Genomic DNA, 25604 nt, shown 5'->3' on the forward strand with positions numbered 1-25604 from the left:
AGTCAGCGACAAGCAGATGTGACAACTCACGTTCTTGCTGGCGAAGCCACGTTATTATCTAGCCTCATGGTTTATTTTGATGTACCTGATTGTATTAACTCTATTATTATCAATGAAATATTATAAGCATCTTTAAAAAAACGAAAAAAAAAACATATTTATAGCAGTTATACTAACCGAATGAATTTCTAATTTTTTATAAAAGATATATGAAACTTATGTAACAATTTTATAATAATTTTTGGTTCAACTCTCTCTCTCCCTCCCTCCCTCTCTCTCATAATTTTATTGTGTTTTTACTTTTTCTATTGCTTTGATTTTCATGTCGATGCATATATATTTTTGTATATCTTTAGTAGTCTCATAAGTTATCTAAAAATCAGGGCCGTCCTTGGGAATGTGCAAACAGCTCTATAGATCGGCCTCCCCAATTTTGGGGCCCAAAATATTTTTTTTAATATATAATGCACTAAGAGTATTAATATATAGGAGCAACATTGTAAAATTAGCAATATAAAATGCATGGCCCAATGGTTAAATTTGTTTTTGTTATGCTTGGCGGCTGTAGTTCAACTCCCAGGGATGGCTGTTTTCATTTTTTTTAATTGTATTTTTTTTCAGCATGATAGGGTTTCTTTTGGGACTAATTTTAATAGAATTGATGTCATCAATACTTTTCCTTCTCCTTCTAATTACATATTTACAAATAAAATACAATATTAAATTTTGTTTTCTTATTTTTTTTTAGAGCACTTGTAATTTTTGGCATATACTTGTTGTATAAAATCGCAAAGTTCTAACAACAAAATTATAATTATTCTCTGAAAAATAAAATAAAACATTATAGTTTGTTTCTTTTAAAAATATTGTATTTTTTAGGGGCCTGTTATTACCAAGAGAGCCGGACCTCTAACTTTACAGGAACTGCCCTGCTAAAAATGATTGTTCAAATAACATACCTCATTTGCTGAGATAATGAGATAAAAATTGATAATTCTGTTCCCCCCATATCCCACCTATTTTTTGCTGATGACAGTCTATTATTTTGCAGGGCTAATGCCTAGGAAGCAAAATTCATAATGGATACCCTCCAACAATATCAAAACATATCTGGCCAGAAGGTTAGCCTAGACAAATCTGAGATGGTCTTTAACCCCAATCTTAGTGTGGATATCAAAAGGAGTTTCCAAGATCAGCTTCCTATCAATATTTCTCACAAAATTAACAAGTATTTGGGCCTTCCTACTCGGTTTGGGAGATCTAAAGTCCAAGATTTCAACTACATAATGGAAAGGATTACTAAGAAACTTAAAGGTTGGAAGGAGCGTAATTTGTCCTTTGCAGGGAGAGGAGTGCTTATAAAAGCAGTAGTACAAGCTATTCCTGTATATATTATGAGCCGCTTTCTCATACCTCAAGAGATATGCAATAGAATAGAAAGTGTTGTTCGTAAGTTTTGGTGGGGAAGTAAAGGGGACAACTGATCCATTCATTGGCTCATAAAAGACAAGCTTATTAAAACCACAACAGAAGGTGGCTTAGGTTTCAGATACATAAGGGACTTTAATCTGGCTATGTTAGCTAAGCAGGCTTGGAGGCTTCACAATAACTATCAGTCCCTCATTGCACAGTGTTATAAAGCCAAATATTACCCTCATAATGATGTCCTTCAAGCCACTATAGGCAACTCCCCCAGCTATGCTTGGAGAAGCATACACCAGGCAACATGGGTTCTAAACAAGGGCAGCTGTTGGAGGGTAGGTAATGGGTATAACATTAAGATTTGGGAAGACAATTGGCTCCCCAATCAAACTGGTCTTAAACCCATCACACCAGACATTCAAAACCCTAATATTGAATTGGTCAAAGACTTAATAGCAGGGTCTCCTCCTCAATGGAACGAGCAACTTATAGATGACATTTTTCTTCCTTTTGATGGGATTCAGATACAACAACTCCCTCTCATCCAGGAGGATCAACAAGACTCAGTAATGTGGACTTTATCTGACATTGGGGACTACATAGTTAAAACAGGCTATCAAGCCATTCAACGGTGGAAGAATAACCTTGATCCAGGCCCCTCTAATCAGGATCTAATGGAAAAGATTTGGAAAAAGTCTGGGGTTTAGAAACTATACCTAGACATAAAATTTTCATCTTGGGGATCTTAAATAAAGCTCTCCCAGTCAGGGAGGAACTACACAACAGAGGAATTAAGTGTTCCCTTCTTTGCCCTAGATGTGACTCAGGCATTGAATTTATTAACCACTTATTTCTAAAGTGTGAAATGTCTAGAAGAGTCTGGTTTGGATCCCAATTAGGGATAAACTTTCACAATACAGAGATATCATAATTTTTAGACTGGCTTATTAACTTTCTTCTCAACAACTACAAAGATACCATTATTCACATGGCGGCGCTACTCTACAATATGTGGCATGCAAGGAATCAAAAAGTTTTTGAAAATAAGAGTATACAGAGATGGTGGTTCAACGAGCTAATTCCAGCATTTTTAGCTTCAGAAGTGCGAAACTGGCAGATCCATCGTTTCCCTCTAACGTTCAAATTGCAGATCCAACAGGTTCTAAGAATAACCTGGCCCCAAACGGAAACGGTGCTGAAGCTTCAGATCCACTGATGGGATAAACCGCAAGTGCACGGTTTACTGATGTAGTAATAAAAAGAGTATCGTTCCGACATGGAGTTGTTCAATTTAATTAACTTTAGTTGATGATTAGAAGAGATTAGATTGCAAAGTTGGGGTTTTTAAACGGTAGAAAATAATAATAAAAGAGAGCCTTGGGATTATTGGTCCGTCATGGTGACAAATCCTTCACAAACCAAACCTTTAAACTTATAACTTTATGTTAGAGCTAATTTCTAAAGACAAGTTTCTCTTTGGCCTATCACATCTCCTTTCGATCTCAGTGAGTGTGTTCCTCCAACAACCATGCCTATTTTCATGGGTGATTGCCTTTGGAATCCTTAAAGCTCGAAACTTTATGTGTCTCAAGGTTTGCTAGACTATTTTCATGTTTCGCAATCCTTGTCTAGATTCACTTGTTTGAATATCAAAACTCGACTTTCGTTTTATGATTGATATTTGGAATAATGAATTAACAATTATCAAACCCTCCACTTTCGCTTCTACAGTTTGATAATGGTTAATTCATGTTAAAATGGTGAATCTAGATTAGAAATTAGGGTTACATAAAATTAAGGTTTAAGGCTTGGTTTGATTCGGATTATGTCATTAGACTTATCCAACAATCCCAAGACAAGAGGAGTCTACTCACTCATGTTCATGGTAGACATGGAGAAGAAGAAGAAGAAAAACATAAAGTAAATAACAAGGAAATAAAGAAATAAAGAGAAGGAATTTTATTAGAAAGACAATTGTCACTTATTGAATTCCAAGAAAAGATGATTTGTTTGTGATGGCTAGCTACTCTATTTATAGTTTACATTCGACTTAAAATCTAAGCAATTACATCACTAGAATGTTCCACAAGAAACTGTAGGCTTTTTGGTCAAAACAAAAACGGAGTAGCTTGAATCCTAAGCAAAAGCAGCAAAAGGCTGTCCTGGGAGGTGGCACGTCCGTGTCAATGTTAGCACGGGCCGTGCCAAGCTTCTGACTTGGGGGAGACGTATTTTTGTCTCTAAATCTTCGTATTTTTGCTCCGAATCAGCTCCAGACTCCTTTCTTTTGCTCCAAGACTCAATCCATCAAATATTTATTCCTGAAATATAATAATATGCAATTGAAGTAAAATAGTTCAAAAAGGAAATAATATTAAAATAGAATAAACTTAAATCTAATTAAAATGAAACTAAATATTATATAAAATTAACTAATTATTGACTCATCATCCACTCACGGTAACAGCTGCTCAAATCGCTGCTTCAACAATCCCAAAGAGTACCATTTCTTATCCCCACATGCATGTTTCTAAAACACCAAAAATTGATAAATGGAAGAAGCCTCCAAAAGATGTTATTAAGCTCAACAGTGATGTTAACCTCTCAAAACCTGATCGATGGGGAGTTGGAGTTATAGCTAGAAACCATGATGGTTTAGTGATGGCGTCTGGATCCTAGCAGCGTTGTGGGTTTCATTGCGCGAACACGGCGGAAGCTTGGGGTTTGTATCAAGCGATGTGCTTCGCAAAAGACCGTGGGTTCCAAAACGTCCAATTCGAAAGCGATAATGAAAGGTTGATTAAGCTTCTCAACGACTATGGAGAAAAGCATAGGAACTATATGGGTTCTCTTTTAGATAGCATTTTATCTTTTAGATCTAAGTTCAGACAATGTAGTTTCTCTCATGTGAGAAGAAGTAGTTATACTGTGGCCCACACTCTTGCCCAATTAGCTGCCACGGAATCTGATAAGGTGTGGATGGAAGAAGTACCGTCCAATGCCTTCTCTTTGTATTTTATTGATCTTATTTCTTAATAAAATGTGTCTTTATTCAAAAAAAAAAAATACCTCATTTTTTAAAATTTGAGATTGAAATAAGTTATAAATATAAAATGACATAAGAAATATACGTTTAATTTATTTTAAGTAAGACGACTGAGGTAAAGTTGAAAGAAAAAATAATAATTTTTTTTAGGAAAAAAACGACATAAGCATGCTTGATACAATCCAAAAACTAAACAAACAACACCCCAAAACAAAGTACAATACAAAGCTAGAATAATAGTCTAAAATACTCAAAATAAACCCCGAACATGAAGCAAAACCGTCAAGCCCTCTACTATAACCAAATTAGTTACAAGACAACGAGAGACCAAAGCATGATCTTGAATGCTCAACACCAAGCCTTGATCAAACTGAACAACAAATAACTTGGGGTTGAAGCAAAACTTCATAGAAAGAAAATGAATATACTCATACTCTGGAAATTAACCACCATTGTTATCTAGATATATGGGGTAAGAAAATACCTACGAACTTCTTAGGATCTCGGTCCATGTCACCAACAACTAACATAACGAAGAAAATGAGAGGAAGCATTTTCTTCTACCGCAACAAACAATATAGATTTCATCGGTTTATGCATTTTTTTAACAGAAAACCAATCCAAATCAAGTCGTTACACCCAATTTTCTTAAGGTAACTAAATTTGACATAGGAGGGGGCGCATATCGAGTTCAATGAGGTCCATGTAAGTCGGAACAACCTGATAACTATCCAAAATATGGTTATACTTTAAGGCGGTGAAGCGCGTCAAACACTCTATTTACTTATGAGGAAGGAGTGAGGTAGTTTATGAAATGTAGTAAAAGGTTGTTACTATGAGTTGCACGTTGTTCTGGAATGCTATTTCTCTTGAGGTAGTGCAAGAGGTAGGATCTTGTGTTGCACCATGTTATAAGACGAGGTGGTTAGCTCGATGGACTAGAACATGACTCTTTTATTGGGTTTTCACTTTTGCATTCACAAGGTTGATTTTCAGTTTATTTCGACTTGAGCGATTAATTCAAGAATAAACTATTCATAGATTTTGTTTGGTTGTTGGGGATCAATATGTCACTATTTAATTATAGCTAGGCCCAAATTGTCCCTTTTATTATTTTTATGGACCTAATTTCCCATTTTAAAATGATATCATCATAAAAAAATATCCAATATTTTATTGATGATTTATGAAAAAGACTATTTTTTTTTGGTTACATGGAAAAATAGTACTTTATCGCAGTTTTTTTTTTATGGAACTAATTTGTCTCAATTAATCTTTTGAATGCATGAAAGGAAAAAAAAAAAATCGATCAAAAAGTAAATTAAAGAAATGCTAATAAGTGTTCCGATGTCACTTGATAAAAAAGTTAAAGTAATAATTTTTGTCTTGAGATTTGTATATTCAACACATTGAAATATTAAAAAACAATTTTTTCTACATAAAAGTTAATAATTGTTTTCATTTTATTAACAAATGTCTAAGGGCACGTTAGCAAGATCCAATAAATTATTTACAAATTACAACGGTGATTTAAGAAAAATCTCAGTTTTTTTTTTTAGACATTTCTTAATCTTTGGTTCATTGTGTTGACCAGTCACTTTCCCTAAAGAGAAGTAGGTTAAAGTGTGAAACAATCCTTCACTGTGATTCTCACTCACTAGTAAAGAAATTTGTAACGTGTTTGTTAATTAGTCAACATTGATACTCTTAATCCAACGAATTAGCTTTCAACATATAGAAATATATGACCCTACGTACATCTTTAAATAATATGTCATTCTCCTTGATCTTCTTTTAGCGATTTCTTGATTGAGCCATGAATTTATAGCTTATAGTCTTTTAACCTTTTATATACAATGTAGGTGGCTAATGTGCCATCCGTTTGTAAAGTTTGTTAAGTAGTCAACATTAACGTAATTGATTCAATACCTTTTCAAAAATTCAATACTTGATTTATCTTTAAAGTTTATATAATGTGATTCCCCATTGGTAGTAAATTGCATGGTGAAGATATCTTTAAAAAAAATGAGCTCCTTTAAGATGTTGGAAAATGCATTTTTTAAGCTCTTATTAAATTGCATAGTGATATCTTCATTGATCATTTCAAGTTGCTCAAACTGTGATTTTCAAGGAATATTCAACTTTGGAGATTCAAATTCGGATACAGGTGGATTTGATTCAGCATTTCCAGCACAACCTGGTCCCTATGGAATGACTTATTTCAAAAAACCAGTTGGACGTTCTTCAGATGGAAGGCTCATTGTGGATTTTTTAGGTAATGGATCAATCTTCATAATCTTGTTTATGTATTTTGTTTTTAATATATTCCTTCAACCGAATGCAATATTATTTGAGGTATTACCAAATACTAAATGTAGACACGTCTCCCAATCGAAATTCAAACATTGATTCGTTACTTTGTTGCTGTCTAACTCCTTCTGTTAGACTCAATCCCGTTAGTTATCTCTTATGTATATTATTACTTGTGTTTTCTTTATTTCGAGCTTATTTTTATTTCAAGACTAGATTGTCCAACACATGAGAAAATTGGTTCCACATTTCATATATTATTTGTTGCTAAACTTGCAGCTGAGGCACTTGGATTGCCCTATTTGAGTCCATATTTGCAATCAATAGGATCAGACTACACACATGGGGCAAACTTTGCAACATCAGCCTCTACTGTACTTTTGCCAACTACATCTTTCTTTGTAAGTGGACTCAGCCCTTTTGCCCTTCAAATACAACTAAGGCAAATGCTACAATTCAAATCCAAGGTTCATGATTTTCATAAAAGAGGTACACAAACAATATTTCCATAAATAACTTAAATGTGATTGTATTTGTATGCATACACTATATATATATATAACAGAATATATGTTTTGAGCTCTGCTGCACGGATATCTCTGATTGAAGGCGTGTCCTGGTGTTCGACACGTATCATGTCTGACACCGACACGACACTGACACTTGTGATTACATTGAATTATATAATTTTTTCAAAATTTTATCCGTGCCGGCGTGTCTGTGTCAGTGTCATGTCTGATGTCTATGTCTGTGTCCGTAATTCATTGGTTTTGAGTCCTTAGTTCTTGACTAATTTATACTAACTTCTAGTCCTAATAGGGACTAGAAATATATTGAACTCTATTTATATACTAACTACATTTTCTTTTTACATTTTCTTTTTAATGAACAATAATATATAGACCCATTGAAACCCTCTACTTGTGCCTCAAAAATCAAGATTCCTTCACCTGATATCTTTGGAAAGTCTATTTATATGTTCTACATTGGTCAAAATGACTTCACTTCAAAAATAGCAGCCAGTGGTGGTATCAATGGATTGAAGAACTACTTGCCTCAAATCATCTACCAAATTGCCTCTGGTATCAAGGTTAGAGTAGATATTTCATGTCATGGATGTTGTATATTATTTTAGGCTACAATCTTCACAATTAGGACACAATATTAGTGTTATATTAATTTAAAACTAACAAATATTTTTGTTGAATATACGAAATTTCTAGGAGTTATATGCACAAGGGGGACGTACATTTATGGTATTAAATCTTGGTCCAGTGGGATGCTACCCTGGATACTTGGTGGAGCTTCCTCATACTAGTTCTGACTTAGATGAACATGGATGCATAATTTCTTATAACAATGCTGTAGATGATTACAACAAATTGTTGAGAGAGACATTGACTCAAACTAGACAAAGTTTATCAGATGCTTCCCTCATTTATGTGGACACCAATTCTGCTCTAATGGAGCTTTTTCGTCATCCTACATCTTATGGTACATGAACCTTTCCTTGGTTTGTTAATTTTAATAATGATATTAAGAATACCTTTGATGAATTATATATGATACGTCCTTTTAGTCATTATAAATGAACAAATGTAGCACTACTAAGAATGATTATGCATAAAACCATTTGCATTTCTTTAGAGTGTGTGTTTGAATGAAGGAATTGAAAATTCTAGCCAATTCAAATATTTCAATTGAATCCTCTCAATTTCTAAATATTTTTGTTGGGATAGAGTAATAAAATTATTCATTATTAAACATTTTTAGAAATTTTTTATGAAATTTCAAAATTTTGAGATACCGAATTCAAAAAGTGAGCAATTTGTGAAGTTTAGAACATTTATAGGGACTTATTTGCATAATTTGAAAGAACTATAAGAACCAATTTGATATTCATATTAATTAAGAAATGAAAGAATATCTATTTTGATGCCTTAATCATATTTCTGACTTAATGCAACTGGCTTACCTTTTAAAAAAAGTAAAATATCTTTGTTTTGTAAATTCTTCAATTTTATCATCCAAACAATATAATTTACATAGAAGAACATAGAAGAACGTCAAAAAAAAATATATAGAAGAACCTATAAAAAAACTCATGTTGTAATGAAAAAACCACATGCATAAAATAATATGATATATTTCAAATTTCGGTCATTGCATATTTGTAATTAGTTACAAGTAGTTATTTCTAAGGCAATTTAATATTATAAACAAAAAATTATATTGGTTCCACAAGTGTGATGAATCCTTTACGGTTTCAATTTGTGTTCTTGGAGCAGGACTAGAGCACAGTACCAAAGCATGTTGTGGTCATGGAGGGGGAGATTACAACTTTGACCCTAAAGCATTGTGTGGCAATATGCTTGCAAGTGCATGTGAAGACCCCCAAAACTATGTGAGTTGGGATGGTATTCATTTCACAGAAGCTGCTAACAAGATTATAGCTAAGGCCATTCTTAATGGCTCACTAAGTGATCCTCCATTTCTTCTTCATAAACTATGTGATCTTCAACCTATTGATTGATTTATGTCTATATCTTATTACAATAATGAATTGTATAAATTCTAAGCTATCAAGATGTGTAAAATAATAAGATTTGTCGAACTTTGGCTTTGTATGATGTATGAATAATAAGATTTTTCGAACTTTGGCTTTGTATGATGTATGATGATTTTGTAAAATTGTTGATCATTATTATTTACATACTCTATGAAGAACCAATTTTTCAAAATGATGAAAATAGAAGACTAAAACTGTAATTAAGTCAAAATTAAACAACATAGTCAAGTTTTCTGCCCCACATGACACTTCAACCACACTATCATCAAAATGCCATTGAAGAATGTGAAGATAAATATAAAGTTGTATCATATGAAAAATATTCCATGACATCTAATATTCATTTTGTACAGAAAGAAAGAAAGAAAGTAATGTGATGGAAAAAAGAAAGATATAGAGAAAATTGGACGTTGAATGAGTGTATGTAAATTAAAAGTGTACAAATATGTTGATACTATATAGAGCCAAAATTGTTTTTTGACGTATTAAATAATGGTTTTGTTTTTTTCATAATAAGGATCAAGTTCAAAACATACATCAATAATTAAAGCACACATTCATAATTTGCATGAAGTTAACACTACAAAACAAAGGAAGAAATTGAACCACCGCCAACTAACATTAATAATGAAAAACATCATCAATCATTCTCAAGAACAGGTTGTGTTCTAATCGTTGGAGCCAAAGGCAATTTAGTTTCACCAATCCAAAATGTATCAAAAGACTCACCATTTTCTGAATTTCTCTCCAATTTTTTTATCCTCCTCTTCTTTGCAGCCTTAACTAAAGTTACCAACAACAAAATCAACACGACCAACCCAACAAAACCTAAAACAAATCCTAAAATCCACCATATGGTAAATCTCTTACTTTGACTCTTGTTGTATGATTCTTTTGGAATTGGAACCACAAGAGTATAGTGTCCTGTTCCATTTGTTTCACAAACATAAGGCTTGGTCATGTTGTTGAATTCCAAATTTCCACTATCACTAAACTTAACACAAATTGGTGTATCATTTTTTTCATGCAACCTAACATGATGAAAATGAATTAAAATAGGATTTCCTTGTGTGATGACCAAATTCATTTTCTCATTGTCCATGAATGAATTTCCTGATGAAGTGTAAGCCACAAAACCAAAAACAGGTGCCACCATTGTGTAATTAGGCACATTGAAGTAATGAGAAGACCAATTTCCAAAATTTTCATATAGTATAGCCATTCTTTTTCTAATAGGCTGTGGCACAACATGAGGTGGAACATTGAAGAAACTATAATTCACTCCTCTTGTATAAAAAGAAGATGTTCTTAATCTAACAACTCTAACTTCCATTCCTGTGTAGTTAGAAGGAAGTGAAATGTTGTAGAAAACACCTGTTTTTGGATTTACTATATCTTTGTTCACTTGCTTGCAAAGAAAGTCTTCTAAGGATTCATGATCATAAGTTTGTGAGCTTTGAACCAAAGATGATAGAAACATTATAGAGACAAATAACCATGAAATTTGCAACCATTTGTGGTGCCCCATGAATTATATATGTTACCTCAGAATGCTAATTTTTGTGTCTCCATTGTTGATTTCTTGAATGGCTTTACGAAACAAACCCATTGAAGCTTTCATGACATAGTGTTTTCACTACTCATAAGTGGAATGGAAAATTTCTTCGGCGCAAACTTGAGTTTCTTCTCTTATGACTTGGTAGTAAGAGAGATTTGGCAACAAATTTGGGTTTCTTCCTCTACCAAGTTTTGGTAACAAATTTGGCACCGCGATCCTTTACTTTGAGAGAGATTCGCAATCAAATGTAATTGCCGAATCTTAATTGTGGTTCCCTTGTGGTCGTATAGACACAAAAAAAAAAAACTTGATGTCGTAGCTCAAATTCGTCGTATAGATACAGAAAAACGTTGATGTTACAACTAAGGTTGTGATTATGGATCTTTTTTAGAATATAGACTTGATTTGAGGGAAGGTACAATGAAATCTCCTAAGAACACTTCATAACATAGATGAATATATACCACTATATCATATTCCTTTTTGAGTCAAGTCTTTGTTGAAGAATGATCTAAAGAAGTGTATGTTCTTTATGGGTTTGGTTGAGAAGGTTAACCTATACCACCCGGGAACCATATACAAATGATGATTAGGTTCCAAAATTGAATGAGATCACATCAAAGCTTTGAATTCTTCAACCTCTCGTATATATTTGTTGAGATCCACTTGGAGTTTCTTGTGCCTAGAAATAAGATGTGTGTGTGGAAGAAATTAAAGTGGTTGAGGGGAAATGAGTATGAGGAGAAAAAAAAATAGTTTATTAAAATGTTGTAATATAATGACAATGATCACCACATGATGAAAAGGACATAGGAACTTGCATGATTAATTTGTTATTGATTAATTAGTTGTCTTTATAGTGTCTGTTTAGGTACATAATTTTGGTTATTGTTTGGTTGAATTGAAGAATATGGTCAAGTGATAAAGGTTAACGAATGTGTTGGTGACTTGGGCGGAAGCCATGCACCTCCAAGCATGGAAGGCTAATTTTAGGCAAATGATTGGCTTATTAGTTGGTGAGTTTTGTAAACAAGAAAACAAAAGAAGATGGTGAGTTCTAAAATACTAGACTTGTTGTGATTAGAAAAATCGTGTATTTTTCATCATGCTTGTATAAAAGTATTTTTAGATGTAAAATAATTTATGTTTAAAAAATATAAATGAAAAAAAATGCATAAGATTATTTGAACCCTTGTTCAATAATAATATCCAAAATATTCCTACACTGATATTTATATTTTAAAACTCATTTTGTACATATTTTCTAAAGTTCTCCTCTCTTTTATCTACTTCACGAACCAAGATTGTATGTAGAGATGACAATTTGTTGCATTCACAATATGTCTGAGTGTTGCATCAACATCAGACAATCCAAATTTGTGCCATTCAAAAAAAAAAAAAGACAATCCAAATTTGAGTTAAATAATTTTTAAAAATCAATATTTACTTTAAAATCTAGATTGTCCAATCTCGATTCAATGACCATGAATGTTGTATGCGTGAATACGACAAATTAATATCTATAAGCAATTTGTTCTCGGAAGTTTTACCCTACGCCCTTACATCTATGCTTCTACCCCAACATTTAACTCAAACTACCCAATTTACCCTTTTATATAAAATTAAAACTCCAGCCGTCACTTTCATTTGTCCATCTTTTTCCGGGAAATGTTCTCGGAAAAACAGAGTAAGTGCATTTTGAATTCTTTCTTGTTACCAGAATCCTCAATTGCTGGAAAACGTTTCAATTTTGTTTTTCTTTTACCAGAATCAACTCTTTCAACGGGAATCGTTATTGTTATCGGAATCATTGTGAATTTCACGTTTCCAATGTTTGTATTTGTTCCCTAAATCATTGATGGAGGTTTTTCTATGTTTGCAACTGCATCGTTCTAGATTTCTTAGTTTCCCACAGATTGTTTTCCCGTGTTGGATTCAAGGAATTGTTTACCACCATCGATTACAACTACTTGAGGAATGGATGATTATATCTTGTTTTGTTGCTGTCGTGGTTGGAATTTTCACTATAGCTTATACATCTTTTCAATGGAGGAGAAACATTAATCTTGGATTCAACCAGAAAATAATAATATAGCAATAATCTAAGATAGATAAAAGCTATAGCGAGATCTATGAAAAACATTGGCATATTACACCGAAAAATTATTTTCAGGAAATTTGGTTGAATTAGAAAAAATTTCATATTGACTTATGAATTAAAGATACAATTCGGAAATGTTTAAAGTGGTTTTATGGAAAATATATTCGGAATGTTGCGGGGGTGAATTCATACTAAATTAAAAAATCTTGAGGGTGAACAATTAATGTGTAAAAGATTAGAGGGTAACATTGGAATTTATGAAGATTTGTTGGGGTGAAAATATATGTATAAGGATATAGGATAAAATTTCCTTTGTTCTCCTATCTCATCCAATGATTATTTCGAAAAATGGTTTCAACACATACCCAAATTCAATTCCCATACAACATTCAATTTCAGAATTTTTAGATGCTACGTGAAGTCAATTCACGTGGGTTTGTGAATGGAAATCATCTATACATGCATTAATTAAATTCAAATATAGGTGATTTTTTTTCAAAAATGGATAATGTATACCGTGAGCTCAATTCAAGACAATTTCTATAAACTCATTTTACATATATAAGTAGGTGTAAAATGAACATGAAGAAGAAAGGTGAGAGAAATTCAAAAAATGTAATGGATTAAAAATTTAAAAGCAACTTCAGGGGTATTTTTCATCAATTTATTCATTTCCATACTAACAAGGGTGTTTAGACCATTAAACTCAAAGATTATGAATATGACCGGAGACAAAAGAGTAGAGAATTTCCAAAATAACCGACCCGGCACAGTTCACCATCAGGCCGTGGGCGAGGGATCAGTGATCCCGGATCACCACATTAACCGACCCGGCCCATTAGAAGCACTCCTTTAACCGACCCGACCCATTCTCATCATCCCTCTCCTCTTCACATTCACAACCAGTATCATCTTCCCTCTCTCTCGCGTTTCATTTCTCAGTACTCAAAACCTAAGAAACACAACTGTACAAAAACGACACCGTCAACAATGCTTCGCATCACAAAGCTAAAACCACCATCACCACTGTCATCTTCACCGCACCAACTCCTCCAACGCTGCTCCGTCAGCCGCACCGCCAAAGGAAAAGGAAAAGCCGGTCAAATCCTAAAACGTTCCAAAATCACTGTCAAAAAAACCGGATCCGAACCCACACCCGGTGCCCCAACTGGTTCCCGCGAGAAACAAGAACGTGAACGCCTCTACGATCAATGCCTCAACGCACCAACACCACTTCGTTTTCTCAAACCCAAACAACGTGCACGCGAAGCTGAGCGAGAAAAATTAGGTTTAATCAGCAAAGATCGTCAAATTGAACTCGATATGATGAAGAAGAAAAACGCGAAGTTTAGGGTTTCTGAGAAGCCAACGATAATGGGAACACCTGGTTTGGATTATATAACGTTAGGGTTAGTGGATGCTGAGAAATTGCCGAAATATGAATTGACGAAAGAAGATGGGATGAAATTGGCGAAGGAGTATAGTAGGGTTTTGATGAGGAAGCATAGGGCGAGACAAGCGGCTGAGACAAATCTTTTGAGGATGAAAAAGGAGGCTATTGAAGCTTTACCCGGGGGTTTGAAGGAAGCTGCTTTGGTTCCGGATTTGACTCCGTTTCCGGTGAATAGGTTTATGGCGACGCTTACGCCACCTATTGATGGGTATATTGAGAAGATTAAGGAGGCTGCTGATAGGATCAGTGGGAAGGAGAAGATTAGGTAGATTGGTAGTGTTGAGTTTGAGGGTTCGTCGCAGGTTAGTGTTGATTTTGATTTGATGTCATTGTTTGTATTGAAGTATGCAAATAAGATGGAGTGAAATCATCCTTTATTGAAGGAATTTGAAATTTCGTTGAAATCTTTATTTTTACTGTGTTGTCAAATTGTGACCATCGTGGCACTATAGTGTAGTGGAATTTGAAAAAATCATGATAGTTTTGTGATAACTATATAGTAGAACATGTTTTGTGATAACTATATATGCTGTATGTTTTTTAGTGGAAATTATTGTTAAATTACTTAACTGGCCTAATGCATGAAGTCTGATGAATCTTTAGCACAACAGAATGTTCTGTCAGTTATTTTTTGATGCTGTGTTGTTCATTTATTTTTTTGGTTCATCCAAGTTGAAAACAATATTTTCTGGCATATATACGAATGTGATACTGTATTGTTCTGTACAAAAACCTTCAGCAGGTAAAACTTTTTTCTAGTGAACTATGTAGGAATACATAATCGAATCGCTTGAGATTTTATTCAACTTAAACCTGGAAAACATAGGCCCTGATATTTGAATGTGATACTGTATTGTTCTGTCAAAACTTGCTAACCCATCTCTCGTTTCGGGCTGGGCTAAAAAGCCCGGTTTAAATATGGCCAGAATATTAGAGCCTTAGCACGGCACTTTACGGGCTCCTGGGCCAGCCCGCACGTATTTGATATATATTATTTTTTATTCTTTAAGGACTTGCACAAGCTAACAAAAAAAATTAAGAAAACCAGTCACTTGAAATAATTAGTGCAGCTGCTGCACAAATAATAACCATATAATCACTTGCTACTGTCATGGTAGGCCGCCGCTATATGGCCTGGTAATTGTGTAGTTCCTGGACGGTGTGATGTTGGTTTAGGGAGCATGTGTTTTTTTGCTACTGCCATAGGCTTCTTTGTTAGATGTACACTTAGCTTGTTTAATGTCTTTTGGTGAATTGATGCCAACATTAACTTGGTGGATGTGCAGTAAGCTTCTTAATTCTTATGTTAGATCGCTACTGCTATATCAGAGGCTTTTGTGTTTTTTCTGTCCAGTCTGCTCAGCTTGAGTGGGTTGAGTGGGTTGATGCCATTAATAATATTAGCTGTTAAAAAGAATTTGTAAAAATGACAGTACTTTAAAAACCATACCTTCAAAACCACACCAAACTTAACCCACTTGTATTTTTTTTTTTGCGGGCTACCCGTAGCCCGAACGGATTACGGGTTTTTACGGGCTGTGCTAAAAAGCCTTGGAAAAATTCGGGCTGCAATTATTAGGCCCAAGCCCTACATTTTATTCGGGCCGGACCGTTTTGACAGCTCTAGGCTCAAGCATCGTTACCAGATGTGCGTTGAAATCATTATAATTTGCAGTGTTACCAGACGTGCGTTGAAATCATGATAATTGTTGAGTGTTTGAATGATCCTATATAAAACAACTGAAAGCACCGTATTATGTCTGGAAAGAAATTCACTAAAGGCTTGGAGTTTGTATAGGCTTTCTTCTGCTTTAAATTTTCATGTTTGCATGAGTGACTAATTTTTGGGTTGATTCAATACTATTTTCAAGTTTCCGTTCTTGTTCAATATTGTAGTGATTCCATTTCTGCTTCTATATATGCTGTTGTTATAAGCGATTTTGTTGATGAGTTTAAGACTCTGAAGCACGGGTACTCCAATTTGCAAAACGTACCCGTACCGGGTACTCCGCGGGTACTGGTACTCGTATGGTACTCGTACTGTACGCACCCATGAGTACCAATTTTTTTTGTTTTTGTTTTTAAACCTTGGTACGGTTACGGTACTGCGGTGGTACTCTCAGGGTACTCGTATGTTTTTCACAAAGTACTAATACTAGGGGAGTAGGATGTTGCACACACGATAGTGCTACACCTTTAACAGATAAATATACAAGTGGAACTGGCAGTACAGACAATGATTTTCCTCTCAAGGCTTATGTGACAATTGTGCAAGAAAGGCATGAAGGAAAAGGAAATAATGCAACCTAGAACTGCAACTATTGCAATATATCATACAAGGGTTCTTATTTTAGCATAAGATGTCATTTGCTCCGAGAAAAGAAAAAGGGATAGCTATTTGTCCAAAAGTAACAAATGAATATCTTGCTGAGATGAAAGAACTTGACAGAATTGCTAATGAAAAAGCAATATAATTTCCTCATGCTAAGTTATTTTAAATTAAAAAAAAAATTATCCTAACGTACCCGTACCTTTGTTTTTTGAGAAATGCCGTATCCCGTACCCGCACCCGTACCCGTACCGGGTACCGTACCCGCACCCGTGCAACACAGGACTTTAAGACTAGAGACATGCTATGTACTTATGTAGTATGTACCAATAATTGGCATTCAAATGCTTTCTATGTTGTGTATATTGTGACTGAGAGTTTGAAGCTACCTGCAAAATCACAAGGCCATTGGCAATTTTTTTTGTTAAGATGGGATTGCGTAGTTTTCAACCCACTTATTTCCTTTTCATTATCTTGATTGCTTCAATTGGTCAGTTATATATTTCAAAACAAATGATGAATGGTAACTCTATCAATTAATTTGTTTGAATAGCAGGTCTGCCTTGAAGGTTCAGAAGCACTTGTCTTTCTATGTAGGCAGCAATCATGGAACATGAATTTCATTAGATGGTTGCAGAATCTGAGCTTGTGGAGCTTTTTGAATAGCAAAATTGACCAACATAATGGTAGTTTACATAGTAATAATTCATGAACATCAATTCTTTATTTTCCTTTTGGTAGTAAAATGAGTAACGATGTGAATTGTGAATGACTAAATCATTTTGATCGGTAGAGTTTTATGTTCTGCCATGAACATCAATTCCCTTACAATTTTTCTGTTTTGCTGCCTAAACTCGTATTTATGGATTTACAAATATACTCTCCAATGTCTAGGGAAGTCCACACCTCACTTCTTTTCCCAGCATGAATTTGCCACTCTTCACAGTCACACTAGAGCAACTGTATGTCATGACTAAGGCTCAACCTAAACGTTATTTTTTTTTAATATTTTTTTAGAGGAAACCTGTTATATTTTAGCCACTCCGATCACACTGACCTTTATTATCATGACCATATAAATGAACATTGGAGCTATGCTACCGTTTCATGTAATTTCTAGACTTGCTGAAGCTGTAAAATTCTTCATTTGGAATTACTTAGCTAAAAGCCCGTGGTTTTCCTCATAGTGGTGTGTCTTTGATGCAAGTTTGTGAAAAATACTCGTGTGGTACTAGAAAGTGATGTATTGGAGAGAATTTTGATGGTTTTGTAAAGATGAATTAAGCTTGGTGCAATTGGGGAAGAAAGCCATGGAGGCAGTTTTGGAGAGGGAGGGGAGGAAGATACAGTGATAAAGTAAACCACAACATCATGACCGGTTTACATTGCCACAAATTCACCATAATATCAACCCAGCTTCAAAAAACATAAGAATATAACTATTACCATAAAAAAAAAATAGAAAAACATAAAAATATAACATTACATAAAAATAATAAACCCAGCTTCAAAAAACAAAACAAAATAAAATAAAACCATTATGTTTTCAATATCCTCATCCTCAAACTCAATATAGCCCTTATGCACATTTTATAGAGACTGTTTTTTTTTTTTTATTATTACAATATATCTTTGAAAATTGCTGTTGACACATTAGCTTTGGCTAGGACACACATGTAAAAGACGTTTTTACCCCTTCGGTAGTTAACTGCCGAATTATAAAACCGGCTGCAGTTAACTACCGAGGAAAACTTCGGCAGTAAACTACCGAGGAAAATTGAAAACTTTGGCAGTTAACTGCCGAGGAAACCTCAAACCTGTTTTTTTTTTTTTTTGACAAAAACCATTAATTCTTTTTATTCTTTAAACCTAAATTTTCCTTAATTAAATTTAATTCTTTAATCCTTTTAAGGAATTAAACATAATTCTTTTTATGATTTCATTCATGTGCAAAAACTACTTGAAGTAAGACTAGGGAGGCAAAGAACTAGGTCCAAAACAAGCAAAAATGCTTCCTTTGACGATCCTAGTGTACTTCAAAAGAGCACAGAGATATAAAAGTTCTCATTTCATTTCATTGGGATTGGTTTCAGCCTACTTCTTAATGTAGTCTCTTGCACGTATGGGAAAGTAGTTTTCCGTTGCCATCCACCTATTTTTGAAGCTTCCAATTGGCTCCATAAATACATTATTTGGTGCTAGATATGCATTGAACTACATGTGACCAACAAAGATAACCAGTCAATATATAACTCACAATTGAAATCTTATTTAGTAAAATAAACGAAATAATTCTATGCTCTCTAACCGCAAAAGAGGCTCTCCATAAGCTAAGACCAAGCTCTTTTGCTTCGTTGATCGCATCAATTGGCTCGTTTTGACAGTTACCGCATACTTGGGAGCTTTGACGCTCCCTCCGGTTAGCCATTACATCTGCACAGACCCGGCCTTGAGGGAGTGCAAGGTGCTCAATCAAGCCGGGCCTCCAAAAGCTATGGGCCTCAAAAAAATTAACTCTAATACCCAACTCCACTTAAATAAAAAATATATGTGTTACTTCTTTACACGTTTGAGTTTTTTCTAGACTTTAGTTCTCCTACCTGGACATAAATCTCTTTTTTTTTTTTGAGCAAACCTGGACATAAATCTGGTACAATCAAATCACCCCCAATTTGTATAATCACTTAAGCAGTCAATTTGAAAACCTATTTCATTGAAAGAATCACAACAATCATTTCTTTTTCACATAAACCATTCGTTTTTCCCTTTTCCACAACGGATAAGTGACAAATCCAAACGACGCCGTTAGTAAATTCTACCTCTCTTTCGCTTAATTTTTTTGTATTTCGTTTCATGTTTAGAATCCCTTCTGATTCTGATTTTTTAATAAAGCTTAGATACACAAAAAAATTGCGTTTTTATTTTATTGGGGGCCTATTTTAAATAGAGAGCCGAGGCTCCTATTTCATAGGGACGGCCCTGCATCTGCATTTGAAAACATAAATGTTAAACAAACATTGAAATGATAGTCTTATTTGGGACAGTTAACATCGCTGAAAGTCGAGTATTTGATCACAAAGACAAGAAAATATGCATTATTCTCAAAATCGCGAGTATGAGTTTATATAATATTATTTTAATGTGAGTTGATATATGTACGAGTTTAGGAGTTGATTCCACCTAGACAAAACGAGATAATGTAAAAACTCGAGTTTGACAACCTTGAAGATATGAGAGGGTCGATCAAGGAAGAAAAAATGTTTTATACTCTAATGTAAACTTTGAATTGGTTTCACATAAAATATCACCAAATTCAGATTATTTCAAATTACCTGCTTTCCTGCAACAAGAAGATAAAATTCTTTAGGAATAATCACTTCAACCGTTTTTTCTGAATCAGTTGTCAGGTGAAAAAAATGTACTGCTGAATATGTATAGATTATTTAATCAGCTTGAAGTACTCACCGATTTGAGTTTAGATATGAATTCATGGGATTGAATACTAAAACTAAAGCCATTAGCTGCCATCTCAGTAACCACCTAAGTAACAAACAAATATGGGTTATAGCTCACTTTAGTATGTGTTTGGATTAACTTTGGCAAGGCAGTTATCACGTCCAGAGGTAAGCTAGACGTGAAAATCCTGAAGCTACAAAAGCAAGCTTTTGTAAAAAAACGTGAAAATTTACCGTGAATTTATAAAAACCACCGTTAAACCAAACGAGCACTTAGCTGAGCTAAGGTGTTAAAGATTCAGAACTTGAATCTTAAGAAAATACTAACATATTTGACGTACTAACAATTGTCATTAATATTATTTTTCTTTGGACTAAATTCACTAATATGTTGTGGCACACCTAACATATGCTTCTGTTGGTCACTCCAATGGTTTATTGCGAAAGACTCGAAATAGTGAGATATAAACCTTGTCCTATAGGACTCTCGAGTAAATTATATCCCACATTTTCATCCTCCTTAGAACTCCGCTCCATTTATCATTTGAAGAAAATAGTGTTAATAATCTTTATAACTCTGCTCCATTTATCATTTGAAAATGGTGTTTATAATCTTAAATATACTTTCTGTGTTCATGTATGTATTATCTATCAACCCCATACAATCGGGAGGGGTGGGAATAGGCCAGGCCGTCCGACGGGCCTACGGCCTAGCATATTTAAAGCCTAGCTAGGCCCAGCTCGTTTATTAACAAGGTCAGGCTCAAGCTTTTTATAAGGCCTATTTAATTAAATAGGCCAGGCCAAGGCTTGCAAAAAAGCCTATTAAGCCCATCGGGCCGGCCTATTAAGCTTTTCATATATAATATATCTTCCATTATTGATATTTTTGAAGTTTTTTTTTCCATAAACACAAGCCTTCATATGATTGGTTATTTAGTAGCTGATATGTTGGTGTGATTAGACCTTCGTAAGAATTCATTATTTAGTAGCAAATATATTTGTGTGCTTTAGACCTTAATAAGTTTTGGCCTATTTAGGAGTAGGCTTACATATGTTGTCAGACCTTAGCATAAAATAGACTTTTAAATAGGCTTTCAGGCTTCATCAGGCCTTTAAAAAGGTCAGGCCAGGCCTCGAAAATGAGCCTAGGACGGGTAATAGGCCAGGCTCAGGCCTAGCATTTTTGAAGTAGGCCAGGCTTAGGCCTTACAAAGCCCGGCCCGGCCTAGCCCATTTCCACCCCTAATCGGGACTTTAATTCGTGCTGGTCAAATGTAATATAGTCGTTTGGAGTCGGTTAAAAAATTTAGAGTTGGGCAAACAATCAAATAATTCACATTTCTGCAAAGCAGACATGTCTATCACAGCAAATTCGGATTCAAACATCCAAATGAAAGGACCAAAACAAGATGACATTTAAGGGGAGAATACATACACCAACATTATTTCATTTATGAATCATGTAATCGAGTGGACTAAACAATCTCGATTGCAACTGTTCAGTAGTAAGCAACGATGTTCATGGAATTGTTCCAATACTATCCTACATACCATATTACTATGATGACACTTCGGTTTACGAAAATCAAACTCTATATTGGTCAAACTCTAATTTGAAGCACCAAACTCTATCATTTGAAGCACCAGACATTGGTTATAATAATCTAACCTACTCGTTCGTAATTTTTCATCGTCGCACAATCGCTGGAAATTTCATGTCAACTCTCATAAGCAGGCATTTCACAGTCAACTCTCATAAGCATGCATTTCACAATTCACCCACATCCATTTTTGATTAAGCAAAAGCGGGACCGACAAAGATAAACAACACAAACAATTGACTGGGAAATAAGTTCCACAGCTATTCTTGTGATCTTCAGAATACAAAATACATGAGCAAATCACACTCATAGGAAAAGAACAAATGTTCGTTATCAAAATAAGTCAGCCACATAACTAATGAGATCTTTGAACAAATCAACCTTACCTGATCTAAATTGTTTGATAATTGAAAAATAACAAATCCTTATCCTAACACAATACCTCAGACTTTGGATGAAAATCAACAGCACACATTCCGAATATATTAGAGCATTTGGAAGAAAATCAAGCACCTCAAATTCTGGTTACTTAAACAGATTAAAAATAATAAACTTGAAATTTGTACAGTCAAATTTCCATCTAATAATTGTGATTTGTTGAATGCAGTTAATGCGTAAATTAGTGACAACAGGGTATCCAGATTTACAAACATTATCTTTAGAATAAACCACACAAAATACGAAAATTGCCGGGCTCATGAACAGCTTGCTTAAAACAGGGATACCAGAAACTATAAAAACTGCCAAGTCTGAGATTCAACTCACACACCCATGATTAGACTTCACATATCAAAAGCTATTGCAATAAGACTGAAGTATTCATATAAAAGAACAATGAAAAGAATTCACATGTCAAGATATTGCCATGACTCTACACTCAAGCCAAACGGTACATTTTCAACGTAACAACCCTGATTTGATGCATGCAATGGATGTGTAAGTTTTTGTTACCACAAGGAATCTGGATTCACTAACACTATCTGCTCTTAGACCAGACAACATATCCCAAGTTGAAAATTGCAGGGCTTGTGAACAGCTTGATTCAAAAACAGATAAATATACAACAGAAAAAAAAATGAAAAACTGCAAAGACTGAAAGATTAATATCAGACAGCCACTACAAGATTTCACAAATCAAACAATTGCAATATGATTGAAGATTCATATCACAGGATATGTTTTGACATGTCAAGTTATTGTCATTAACACAAACATAACTCCTCCAAAACAACTATAACAATCAACCTTAACCCAAATTTCCAAACAATGCTAATCATTATTCTTCTAATGAAAAACATAATGATACAAGACAGGGAAAACCTCACCAATAAAAACCACTTAATATTATATACCTATTATCTTCACTCTCATTCCAACACCCTAAGAACAAAACCAAAATCAAGTACATCTTTCCAAAACAACCATACATCACAACACACAACCATACATCACAACACAATCATCTGAAGCAAAAAAACAACACTACAAACAAACAGAAAGCACAAAAACAACAGAAAACACAACACCCAGTATCAAGGTTCCCAGTAAACAAAGTCAAATCAAGTACATCCTTCCAAAGCAACCACCACATGATAACAGAACAAAAACAAACAGAAACTACGACAAAACCAGCAAGCACACAGTATTAAGGTTTCAAAAGAATATCCACAACCACAGCAACCCAAAACATCATGATTTTTTATACATTCATTCTCATTTCAACATCCCAAGAACAAAACCAAAATCAACTACACAATAAACAACACACAGTAACCCACACAGTAACCCTCCAAACCATACATCACAACACATCAGCATCTAAAATACAACACACAATAAACAAACAGAAAACAACAAACAATTTAAAGCCACAACCACAGTAACCCACAATCAGAAAATTATCAAAATTGAAGCCTCATCAATCACAACAGAAACAGAACAAAAAAAAAAACTAAGATAACAACAATTTATCATATTATTTCGCATTAAAATTCAGCATAATACCATATGCTTATCTCACAATACAACATAAAAATTCAAAACACATCAACAATAAAATCACTACCCATTACATAACATCATCATCATCATGATCATACCATAAAACTTATAAAAATCCCATCTTTTCAACAAAAAAACACAGAACCCCTCAAATCTTATCAATATCCTCATCCTCAAACTCAATATAATCATTCCCATCACCCTCATCATCATCCCCATCAATCCCACCACCAATTCCTTCATTAAGCCTCACACCTTCAGGAAGCTCGCTATACGCCTTCAACAATCTCGCCTCATCCGGCATATACTTCAAGATCACATCAGCCTTATCATCCTGATAATCACGCAACCCAACAAGAATAATATCCCCAGCAGCAATCCAAACCTTCTTGTGCATCTTTCCACGGATATGACAGAGACGCTTTGTTCCATCGATACACATGGCTTCACAACGACCGTTTCCAAGCATACGAAGAACCTGTGCGTATTCTTGACCATCTTCCTTGAAAACAAGCTCACGCTTTTCGTCATCTGCTTCGTTCTTTCCTCTCTTGCGATTCTTTCCTCCCTTTCCCTTGTTCTTCGGCATGGTTGAAGGTTGATGCGAGAGCGAGAGCGAGAGCGAGAGCGAGAAAAAGAGAGAGAGAGATTGAAACCCTAACCCTAGTTTTTTGAGATTGTGATTTGGGAAATTTTGTGCGAGTGTGTGTGAGGTAATAAAGGTAGGGTAAGCGTGTGGGATTGAAACGACTGAGTCGGTTTTGTTAAATGGACGGTTTTGGCCTTGTGTATTTGCTGAAATTTCTCTATCTTTTTTTATTATTTTTTCAACGGTTTAGCTTATTTTTTACTTGATTCCCACGTAAAATATACTATACTAAATTAAATTCTTTCAATTTAAAAATGATTTGGTTTATACACGCAATTATTTTTATTTTAAAGTTTGTCTAAAATTGTATTTAAGAGCCCGTTTGTTATAGTTTTTTTAAGAAAAAAATCACGTATTTTAAAAAAATAATCACTTTTATGTGTTTTGCATCCGTTTGTTACAGTTTTTAAAAAAAAATCAGAATCTAAAAAAAATTTAAAAACAGCTTCAAATGAAAAGCTGTTAAGAGCAGCTTCTCCAAAAATAGATTTTTTTTTAGAGTAGAGAGAAAATATTTTTTAAAAGATTGAACTAATTTTGTAACAAAAAATCCCTTTTATATAGTTGTATCCTAACAAACTGGATTATTTGTTTAAAAGAAGTGATTTTTATCACGGTAAACAAACATAAAATAAATTCTGATTTTTCACAAAATCTCTAAAATATAGGGCCCGTTTGTTACAGATTAAAATAAAAGTGATTTTGACATAAAATAATTTAGAGATTATTGTTTAGAGATTTTATGAAAAATCAAAATCTATTTTGCGTTTGTTTACCGTAATAAAAATCACTTTTTTTTAAATAATTTAGTTTGTTTGGATACATCTATATAAAAGCGATTTTTTTGTTACAAAATTAGTTCAATCTTTAAATCCATATTTTCTCTCTCCTCTAAAAAAAATCTATTTCTTGAGAATCTGCTCTCAACAACTTCTCATTTGAAGTTGTTTTTAGATTTTTTTTTAGATTCTGATTTTTTTAAAAATCTGTAACAAACGGATGCAATATTCTTAAAGTGATTATTTTCTTAAAAAAAGTGATTTTTTCCTAAAAAAAGCTATAACAAACAGGCTCATAATCTCTAAATTATTTTATGTCAAAATCACT

General features: G+C 34.0%; 5 protein-coding genes across 6 annotated transcripts; 3 read left to right on the plus strand and 2 right to left on the minus strand.

Moving 5' to 3' along the window:
* The first annotated feature begins 1574 nt into the window (after window positions 1-1574).
* On the plus strand, window positions 1575-2129 carry LOC146897614 (uncharacterized). Its single transcript, XM_085736441.1, has one exon. It carries the CDS (start codon window positions 1575-1577, stop codon window positions 2127-2129), a length of 555 nt encoding a protein of 184 aa, XP_085592567.1.
* A 4340-nt stretch (window positions 2130-6469) lies between these two features.
* LOC146897615 (GDSL esterase/lipase At4g01130-like) lies at window positions 6470-9446 on the plus strand. The gene is made up of 5 exons (XM_085738757.1): window positions 6470-6743; window positions 7058-7267; window positions 7681-7868; window positions 8002-8272; window positions 9067-9446. The coding sequence occupies exons 1-5, from the start codon at window positions 6470-6472 to the stop codon at window positions 9309-9311; spliced, it is 1188 nt and encodes a 395-aa protein (XP_085594883.1). The 3' UTR covers window positions 9312-9446.
* A 498-nt stretch (window positions 9447-9944) lies between these two features.
* LOC146897616 (transmembrane protein, putative (DUF1191)) lies at window positions 9945-11097 on the minus strand. The gene has a single exon (XM_085738761.1). The coding sequence runs from the start codon at window positions 10873-10875 to the stop codon at window positions 9988-9990; it is 888 nt and encodes a 295-aa protein (XP_085594887.1). The 5' UTR covers window positions 10876-11097; the 3' UTR covers window positions 9945-9987.
* Window positions 11098-13925: 2828 nt separating this feature from the next.
* On the plus strand, window positions 13926-17619 carry LOC146897617 (uncharacterized). 2 transcript variants are annotated; one of them, XM_085738762.1, is made up of 2 exons: window positions 13926-14761; window positions 17342-17619. In XM_085738762.1, exon 1 carries the CDS (start codon window positions 13997-13999, stop codon window positions 14726-14728), a length of 732 nt encoding a protein of 243 aa, XP_085594888.1. In that variant the 5' UTR covers window positions 13926-13996; the 3' UTR covers window positions 14729-14761; window positions 17342-17619. The 2 variants fall into 2 exon arrangements, with proteins under 2 accessions (XP_085594888.1, XP_085594889.1); XM_085738763.1 differs by having other exon boundaries at window positions 17345-17619.
* Window positions 17620-23799: 6180 nt separating this feature from the next.
* Window positions 23800-24644, minus strand: LOC146897618 (eukaryotic translation initiation factor 1A). Its single transcript, XM_085738765.1, has one exon. The coding sequence runs from the start codon at window positions 24435-24437 to the stop codon at window positions 23997-23999; it is 441 nt and encodes a 146-aa protein (XP_085594891.1). The 5' UTR covers window positions 24438-24644; the 3' UTR covers window positions 23800-23996.
* Between the last annotated feature and the right edge of the window lie 960 nt (window positions 24645-25604).

Source organism: Medicago sativa, chromosome 8 (assembly GCF_051527215.1).
Source record: "Medicago sativa cultivar Bolivia chromosome 8, Bolivia_mono, whole genome shotgun sequence".
Classification (NCBI taxonomy): domain Eukaryota; kingdom Viridiplantae; phylum Streptophyta; class Magnoliopsida; order Fabales; family Fabaceae; genus Medicago; species Medicago sativa.

Bases quoted from the DNA above. Each gene is read 5' to 3' on its own strand.
- LOC146897618 (XM_085738765.1), bottom strand. From the start codon at position 24,437: ATGCCGAAGAACAAGGGAAAGGGAGGAAAGAATCGCAAGAGAGGAAAG.
- LOC146897615 (XM_085738757.1), top strand. From the start codon at position 6,470: ATGGTGAAGATATCTTTAAAAAAAATGAGCTCCTTTAAGATGTTGGAA. The intron at 7,268-7,680 runs GTACACAAACAA...AATAATATATAG, and splicing joins TCATGATTTTCATAAAAGAG to ACCCATTGAAACCCTCTACT. The intron at 8,273-9,066 runs GTACATGAACCT...TTCTTGGAGCAG, and splicing joins TCGTCATCCTACATCTTATG to GACTAGAGCACAGTACCAAA.
- LOC146897614 (XM_085736441.1), top strand. From the start codon at position 1,575: ATGTTAGCTAAGCAGGCTTGGAGGCTTCACAATAACTATCAGTCCCTC.
- LOC146897617 (XM_085738762.1), top strand. From the start codon at position 13,997: ATGCTTCGCATCACAAAGCTAAAACCACCATCACCACTGTCATCTTCA.
- LOC146897616 (XM_085738761.1), bottom strand. From the start codon at position 10,875: ATGGGGCACCACAAATGGTTGCAAATTTCATGGTTATTTGTCTCTATA.